The sequence below is a fragment of the Hyla sarda genome, chromosome 4 (assembly GCF_029499605.1).
Source record: "Hyla sarda isolate aHylSar1 chromosome 4, aHylSar1.hap1, whole genome shotgun sequence".
NCBI classification, from domain to species: Eukaryota; Metazoa; Chordata; class Amphibia; order Anura; family Hylidae; genus Hyla; species Hyla sarda.
In genome coordinates this window covers 6,450,875-6,460,066 of record NC_079192.1, presented here as the reverse complement: position 1 = coordinate 6,460,066, position 9,192 = coordinate 6,450,875, and the positions used below count along the sequence as shown (strand labels likewise).

Genomic DNA, 9,192 nt, shown 5'->3' with positions numbered 1-9,192 from the left:
AGGTCACCACTGGAGTGTGGGGAGATTAATATGTTATATAACCTTTGACCAACCAGTAGGATAGAAAGGACTGATTCTTAATTATGGCCCTTGTTTCAGACCATTATTTTTCAGAGCCTAAGATGAATAAATAAAAAAAGAAAATCTTGTGGGCAAAGCCAGACATCAATCTACAAAACATACAAATAAATATTCTCCCTTATTGATGATGCCATGCAATGCTTTACAGGACTGCTGTAAAGCTCACAATGACCCTTCTATCCTGTGGCCATGAATATAAGGCTAGTATTTTTATAGAAGATTTGTGTTTCATTCTATTTATGCATTACCTAGCTAAAGCATAACCTGGCTAAAGGAGTAAACACAGTATATAGCAGGGAGAGGATTTTACTCATGGTCAGTGTTCGGCCTTTTGTTGGGACAACATAAACAATGAATATAGTCCAATAAAATATGCAGACCACAATGAGGTGGGAGCTACAGGTGGAAAAGGCTTTCTGTCTACCAGTATTGGATGGGATCCTTAGGATTGTTTGGACAATATAAGTATAAGACACTATAATGATTATAGATGGAATAAAGACAACTGGAATACTCAATAAGTATATCACCAAGTGAACAATGAATGTGTCAGAACAGGAAAGTTCTAGTAAAGGGACAAGGTCACAGAAGAAATGGTCAATGATGTTGGGTCCACAGAAGTCAAGTTTTGCTGTTATTATGGTGTAAATAAAAACACAGAAAAATCCAGACAACCAACAGATGGCGGTCAGTATAACACAATGTCCACTTGTCATGATAGAGGAGTAACGGAGAGGATTACAGATGGCCACATATCTGTCATAAGACATCACAGCGAGGAGAAAACATTCAGATACTTCTGAGGCACCAAAAAAATTATATTGAGTCATACAATCAATAAAAGTCCTGGTCCCCCCATTATTCAGTAAGATGTGGAGCAAATTGGGGACAATCGTTGTGGTGACCAAGATGTCACTGAGGGATAGTTGTGAGATGAAGAAGTACATTGGGGTGTGGAGGTTCTTGCTGGTGGACACCAGGGTGATGATCAGGAGATTCCCACATATTATCAGACAATAAACCACAAGGAACAGACAGAACAGGAAAAGTCTTAACCCTCGACTGACCTGAAATCCTAAGAGAAGGAACTCTGTGACCTCCGTCCGGTTGTTCTCCTATATGTAGATATATAGGGGGAGATTTATCAAAGGATTTAGACTGTTTTTTCTTATCTAAATTTGTCGCACAGAAAGTCGCAGTCTAAATATGTGCGACTTTTCTGCGACTTTTGCTCTAGAGGATTTTTAGAACATGATGCATGCAAGTCTATTTTAGACTGAAATGCATTGGAAAATGCATTGGTGCTGAATTTATCAAAAGCGACTTTCCAGCGACAAGTCGCATAGGCTGAAAGTACGCCGAAATGTCAGACCATGCTGGAGCAGGTTTAAATATAGACTAAAGCATAGATCATGCAGTCTGTGCACAGAATTTATCAAGAGCCCTGCGCCATTTGATAAATTAGGTGCGCAATAGACCAGACTAACCCTCTGTAGTTTGGTCTATATTGATGCGGGACATAGACAACTTTGATAAATATCCCCCATAGAGTGTTAAAAGACAAGACAAAAAGACTCTTGACATAACCAGACTTACAATGGACTTAATACATGGGTTAGACAAAATGCATATTATATTGTGAATTTATATCATTGCATTGTTCCAAAATGACATTACTACTTTGCTGGCATTGTAAAGTACTTTTGCACTATGGAAGAAATGGACAATAATTGTCGGGTGTCAACCGCCACAAGCACCTACAATGGGTGTGTGAGCACCAGAACTGGAACATGGAACCATGGAAGAAGGAGGCCTGGTGTGAGAAAAAAAGTTCAAATCATATTAATGGGCAGATGTGTGTGCATCCCTTCTCTTAGATGGTACCAGGATGTACTATGTGAAGTAGGTAAGTCATCTGAAACAGTGTGAATGCTCTGGGCAATGTTCGTCCAGAAAACCTTGGATCCCGGCATTGTGTGGATTTTACTGGGACATGTACCACCCACCTAAGTATCTCCAGGAAAAATTCTAAAATTTTGATGCAGGACATCCCAGGACACATCCATAGGTCTTGTATAGTCCAGACCTCGATAGGTCAGAGATGTTTTGGAGACATGATGGGGACCTATACAACACTAGGCTGGTAGTTTTATTATGATGGCTGATCTGTGTATATTGATGATAATGTTTAAGTTATTTGGTAAAAAAAAAAATTCTTGAGTATTATTATAGAAATGTCACTTACATCAGATATTTCTTTATACTTCATTTCCAGATGAATATCTCTTCTCATCTCTCTCAGGCCTCTGGGGGGATGGAGGACAATGTTACACAGGAGCAGCGTCAGCTTCTATGACCCCCAGACCCCTGAATGTGAAGCATTACCTGTCGATATTTATCTACAAGATGAAGACAAGGGACCAGGTAGAAGAACCCCCTGGAAATATCTCTGCTATTGTCTGATGAGTCTACAGGGTTCTGGTCTATAGAGGAAGATAGAAAATAATCTATAATTCATTATTAACTTCCTGTACAGTGGGGCAAAAAAGTATTGTCAGCCACCAATTGTGCAAGTTCTCCCACTCCCAAAAAGATAAGAGAGGCTGTAATTTTCATCATAGGTATACCTCAACTATGAGAGACATAATGAGAAACTAAATCCATAAAACCACATTGTCTGATTGTTAGAGAATTTATTTGCAAATTATGGTGGAAAATAAGTATTTGGTCAATAACAAAAGTTCATCTTGTAAATTATTTAATGTATATAATCATATATATATATATATATATATATATATATATATATATATATATGTAATGAAGAAACAGCAGCACTCAAGTTCCGTGGAAATAGTGTATAGCTTTATTCAACCAAACATCTGATGAGCGACGTTTCAGCCGTCTCGCACGGCCTTTCTCAAGCAGTGACTAGTAAAAAGTTCAGGATATATATAGGGTACAGGTGTCATACAATTAGTGTCATGATTGTTTACAATTAACTGCGGAACATTACAGTGTATATATGATCATAAGTCGCAGGGCAAAAATAAAACACATCATATACATTAGGTGCCTACCACATATGAAAGAAACTCTTGTGCCAAAATATGAACATAAAAATAGCCCGCAAATCATATATAAGTCTATAATTAGTGAACATGTGACAAACGTGATAGGTGTTCCTTCCTGGTGGGAAGAGTTTCATCGCGCATCTTCCACTTGCCCGAACACACGAGGACGCCATCCAGCACATCACACATCCTGTCTTCTCTACATTTCCGGTCTGCGCCAGAAGTGACTTCATAGTAAACAAATACACATGGAGTTCGCACATGTTGTGTTGTCAGACTATGCGCCATCTTGAGTCCTGGCAATCCCTGTCTGTCAACCGTGCCTTGTCATGATCGTGCTTGTATATGGCAGTTATACTGGTGTATCGTGGGGTTGTCAACTTGTTTCGGAGCGGTGATGTGGAGCGGGCCATCCGTTCCATCTAGCATACCGGTTATGTGTCGCACAGAGTGGGGACCCATTCTGGCGACATTCCCCAGTTCGCTCATTCCGTTCAGTGACATCCTTGCGTCCACACACCCACCTTTACTTCCATACGTGCACTTCATATTTCTTGTTCACGGGATGCTCAGGTACCCAAGGAAGGTGCAAAGGTGCAGTGTATATGTCAGAGGATAGAGATGAGGATGCAGTGGTGGCACTCCCAGTATCCGGTGTGGCTTGATGCGCGGTGTCCTTCACTCACTCCTGTGGAAGAGAAAATAGATATTAATAAAATAAAATAATTAAGTACCAAACATACACCATGGTTTGCGTCGGTCCCTGTAAAATGTTATTATGATCTTATGGCTGAGTTTATATTCAGTATTCAAACCGTGTGGTTTGAGGGAATTTAATTCATAAATCCACCTCAATTCCCTTCTTTTTAGTTTACTTTCACGGTCACCACCTTTTTTGAGGGGGGTATGTGGTCCAACAACATAAAACGTAAGTCACTTTCTGTATGGTTCAATTCACCAAAATGTTTAGCTACTGGGAGATCTTGTTGTTTTCTCCGGATAGTAGAGCGGTGATGATTAATTCTGGTTTTAAAATCCCAGGTTGTCTCTCCTACATATACCAATCTGCAGGGGCACCATAACACATAAACAACGTAAGTAAATGTACACGTTAGATAGTGTTTGATAGCAAATTCCTGTCCTATAGTTGGATGTATAAATGTATTTCCTTTACACATCAATGGGCAGTTTATACAGGATCTACACGGGTATGATCCTAAATTGGCACTGGTCATAAATCTCTGTTTGGGACCCTCTCCACCTACATCTGCTCTTACCAAGCGGTCCCTCAAATTCCCGGATCTACGGTAAGACATTAGTGGGAGGGAGGCAAAGTCATTCAGTTTTTCATAGCCCTCTGGAAGGATATGCCAGTGTCTACGTAAGACACCCGCTACCCTCCCAGAGACATCTGAAAAAGTGGGCACAAACGCAATTCTTTTAGTAGCATCTCCCATTGATCTCTGTCATTCAGTTGATAGAAGGACTTTCTGTTTGCTTTCATTAATCAAATGTTTAGGGTAGCCACGTTCTGCGAAGTTGGATGTCATTTCAGTGAGGGCTACATTCAATTTCTGTTCAGAGCTGACTATCCTTTTTGCTCTTATCATTTGGCTGGTCAGTAGGGAATTCAACATGTGCCTAGGATGTTGGCTGTCATAACGCAAAATTGAGTTACTGTCTGTGGGCTTGACATACAGGTCAGTCCGCACACAGTTTCCCTCAATTTGCACCCAAGTGTCGAGAAATCTAACGTGTACATTTGCTTATGTTGTTTATGTGTTATGGTGCCCCTGCAGATTGGTATATGTAGGAGAGACAACCTGGGATTTTAAAACTAGAATTAATCATCACCGCTCTATTATCCGGAGAAAACGACAAGATCTCCCAGTAGCTAAACATTTTGATGAATTGAACCATACAAAAAGTGACTTACGTTTTATGTTGTTGGACCACATCCCCCCCCCCCCTCAATAAAGGTGGTGACCGTGAAAGTAAACTAAAAAGAAGGGACTTGAGGTGGATTTATGAATTAAATTCCCTCAAACCACACGGTTTGAATACTGAATATAAACTCAGCCATAAGATCTGTAATCCATAAATATCCTCTGTTTATAGAACATTTTACAGGGACCGACGCAAACCATGGTGTATGTTTGGTACTTAATTATTTTATTTTATTAATATCTATTTTCTCTTCCACAGGAGTAAGTGAAGGACACCGCGCATCAAGCCACACCGGATACTGGGAGTGCCACCACTGCATCCTCATCTCTATCCTCTGACATATACACTGCACCTTTGCACCTTCCTTGGGTACCTGAGCATCCCGTTAACAAGAAATATGAAGTGCACGTATGGAAGTAAAGGTGGGTGTGTGGACACAAGGATGTCACTGAACGGAATGAGCGAACCGGGGAATGTCACCAGAATGGGTCCCCACTCTGTGCGACACATAACCGGTATGCTAGATGGAACGGATGGCCCGCTCCACATCACCGCTCCGAAACAAGTTGACAACCCCACCCCCACTATACACTAGTATAACTGCCATATACAAGCACGATCATGACAAGGCACGGTTGACAGACAGGGATTGCCAGGACTCAAGATGGCGCATAGTCCGACAACACAACATGTGCGAACTCCATGTGTATTTGTTTACTATGAAGTCACTTCTGGCGCAGACCGGAAATGTAGAGAAGACGGATGTGCGATGTGCTGGATGGCGTCCTCGTGTGTTCGGGCAAGTGGAAGATGCGCGATGAAACTCCTCCCTCCTGGAAGGTACACCTATCAAGTTTGTCACATGTTCACTAATTATGGACTTATATATGATTTGCGGGCTATTTTTCTGTTCATACTTTATTTCCACGGAACTTAAGTGCTGCTGTTTCTTCATTGGATTTACTGGACCCGTGACCGGGTTTACCAGCTAGCACCAGATTACACCGCAGTGCTGCTCGTTTTTCGTTTTTCTACAATATATATATATATATATATATATATATATATATATATATATATATATCAATTTATATATATATATATATATTTTTTTTTTTAATTGGTATAAAATGTCATATTTTACATCTGCTTAGTTCTTTTGCTCAATACTAGTTGACCTGACAGAAATCATGTTCTCCCTCACAAGTGTAGCCTGCACTATCAAGATTGAACTGTTTGCAGATAGATAAGGTGATCTCAAAATGACATTTGAGGAGAGAAATAAAGGTAACAATTGCTTAAGTGCTTAGAAACAAAACAAGTCAACTTGGGTATGACAAAACTATGTACACGCAGACTAACACACATACGTCAATCATAATTAATCAATAATGTGGGTGGTAATTTATGTTAATTCTGAAGCCTTTAAACCCTGGATCAATGGTGTAATAAAGTAAGGAAATATTTATGTATTGAACAGACGTGTCATTGTGTTTTTCACTTCAATGTATGCATCAAGTAATAATTGATTTGGACGGGAACAGATATCCACTAGGTCCTGAATGAGAGTCTTCTTCAGTTGGCACCCAAACAGGGACTCCGACTACTGATACCGGAAGTCAGTCACGAGAAGAGGCATTCGGTTAGGCCAACCGCAGACGGGATGCAGCAGACAAGCTTGATTAACTCAAAGTACGGTAGGACACATTTCTTGTTGTAACCTAGCGAGTACACTGTCTCCCCCGCATGGTCTGCCTTGTGACTTAGCTAACTGGCTTGCGGCCAACACACAAGACAGGTAAAAGTTTCTGCTCTGAGTCGTTTTGCTAAACCTGTCATAAAGCGATCCGTTGCCCGGGTATGTGTGTGTGTTCTCGAGAAAAGGGCTGGGTCTCAGGGAAATTGAATAAGAGAGGACACTAATAACTGCTGCTACAGATATTTCTGTTAGTTAGAGTATTAGTGGGTAGGTGCTGGACACCAGTGGTACAAATAAGCTACTGCAGTAAGGCGTGTCTTGAACAAGCATGTATACAGGAAAGTATAACTCGAGAGTTCCTCTGCCTATAAGACATTTCCATGACCCTCCTTAACATTTCCATAACTGTTTATGTGTGTGAATGGGATCCCAACCAGGGCAGTCTCTGAGAGATTGAGTTATGGAGAGCTAATGATCAAATCCAGTTAGTCTGTGAGAGAAGACATTAGTGAATTTGGCAGGACCCCAGTAGTTTAATAGAGACACAGTGTATAGTTAGTGTCTCTGGTACGTGCAGGCGCACAGGATTTCTCTGATAATAAGACATCATGTGACTTGTCCTAGTGTGTATATTTATGTTATCTGTATTTATGTCATTTCATGTCCAAATTGTTTCTGTGGACTAATGTTAGCAGTTTCAGAAGGGGGTTGGAGATTGCTTAAAGGGATTAGCCGAGGTTATCCAAGCAAAGTTTTGGGACGTCACCCAATTATACCAAAGTTGGAAGATGTAGTGGTTTTTAGACTGAATGTGCACTTTCAAATAGAGGATTGGGAGCAGGGACTGTCTTTGGAAGAAATAGAAGGTAAAGCAAGAAAGAAGGGGAGTGAGCCAGTTAGGTGCCCCTGCCATCAAGAACAGTCAGAGGACTGGGAGAAGGAAGAGCGATGTAGAGCAGCAGATCTGTTTGGGCTCCAACTGGGAGGTCCAGAGTAAGGATGGGACAGAAACAGATGAAGCCTGAGAGAGGGATTTTAGCAGGTGATCTGGTGGCAAAGAGAGAGGGTGAAGAAAATGTGAAAAAGTTGGGTAAACTAATGAAAATATGTGATATGCAACCAGTAATGGGAGGAAGTTTTCAGCCAGAAAAGTGGCGGAAAATTCTCAGAGAGAAGAAAGGATTATTAAATGATAATAATCTGCTGAAGACGGCAGAAGAATGAATTAATACAGCTAAATTTGTGCACAAGGAAAATTGGTTAAAACATTAAATAGAACAGGGGGATAAGAAGGTATATGTGCACCATAAATGTCTTAATCCTGGTGAAATGCCCCCAACCCCCATCAATGTTTTAAGTCAGCCACAGACCTATAATGGCAGACCAGAGTGGATAAGTTTTAATTCTGGTGCCCACAACGCCCCCTGGCGATATACGTGTTATAGTGGTGGTGCCCATAGGCCACATCCAGTTTCTGCCCCCAGTAATGACCTGAAAACACCTGCCCCTTCGGTATCCGGAAATGGTGGCCATCTTGGTATACCCAGAAGTATGGGTACTCCCATTTCCGCCCCTGGCAGCCATCTTGGGTCACCCAATACTCCTACTTCCCCTACTTCCAGCCCCACCCCTGGCAGCCATCTTGCAATACTCGGAAGGCTTACTCCCTTGTATCCTGTGCTTAATCCTTATGGCTCCTACCATGTTCCTCCTACACCCATCTTCCCTCACTCTTTTAATGGGGGGGGGGGGGAGGAGGGATCGAACCAGCCCTAATGCAGCCCCTCCTAGTGGACGGCTACGTGACCCGTCCCAAGCAGCAGGTAGACCTGATTACACCCGGTCGCCTCTGCATGTCACCCTTTAATCCAGCCAGCCTTTCTGAGACCCCTATCAGAAATACTTTTTATACCCCGAGGCGGCTTGATGGACATGCACAGGGCAATGCCCCTCCTGATGCTTCTACTATGTATGTTACTTTTAACTCGTTCCAAGAAGCTAGCCTTGTATCTCAACTCCCTGACCCAGGTAAACAATCAATGTCCTTTTACTGAAGGATCAGGGAATTTGAACAATCTTACTCTGCTTCATTTAAGGATCTACAGAGCCTATGTCAGATTAAGGCTGGTGATGCTTACTGGCCAATTATGGAACCGCATCTCCAGAAAGGACACTACCCTCAGGAAACTACCTACCAGTCAGGCACCTACTTCTGCGAGCGCCTATGAAATTGGGCCCAAGACAGATTAGCAGATCAAGCAACTAGTGTCCATGATATTAGCCAAGACAAAGGTGAATCTGTTGAAAAATACTATGCCCGACTCAAGAAACTCTTTCATTATTTTGGATTTGACTCATCCAACAAATCACATTCACAAATGTTATCCTCTG

At 41.6% G+C, this 9,192-nt stretch overlaps 1 protein-coding gene across 1 annotated transcript; it reads right to left on the bottom strand.

The window, feature by feature from the left end:
- Positions 1-329: 329 nt before the first annotated feature.
- On the bottom strand, positions 330-3,443 carry LOC130367169 (olfactory receptor 6F1-like). The gene is made up of 3 exons (XM_056569573.1): positions 3,254-3,443; positions 2,467-2,564; positions 330-1,196 (listed from the first exon to the last, which is right to left on the bottom strand). The coding sequence occupies exons 1-3, from the start codon at positions 3,441-3,443 to the stop codon at positions 330-332; spliced, it is 1,155 nt and encodes a 384-aa protein (XP_056425548.1).
- Positions 3,444-9,192: the final 5,749 nt, after the last annotated feature.

Excerpts from the sequence above, each read along its gene's own strand:
- LOC130367169 (XM_056569573.1), bottom strand. The coding sequence starts at position 3,443 with ATGGCGCATAGTCTGACAACACAACATGTGCGAACTCCATGTGTATTT. Across the intron at positions 2,565-3,253 it reads CAGGAAGGAACACCTATCAC|ACCAGAACCCTGTAGACTCA; the intron begins GTTTGTCACATG and ends CTTCCTCTATAG. Across the intron at positions 1,197-2,466 it reads TTGTAGATAAATATCGACAG|GAGAACAACCGGACGGAGGT; the intron begins GTAATGCTTCAC and ends ATCTACATATAG.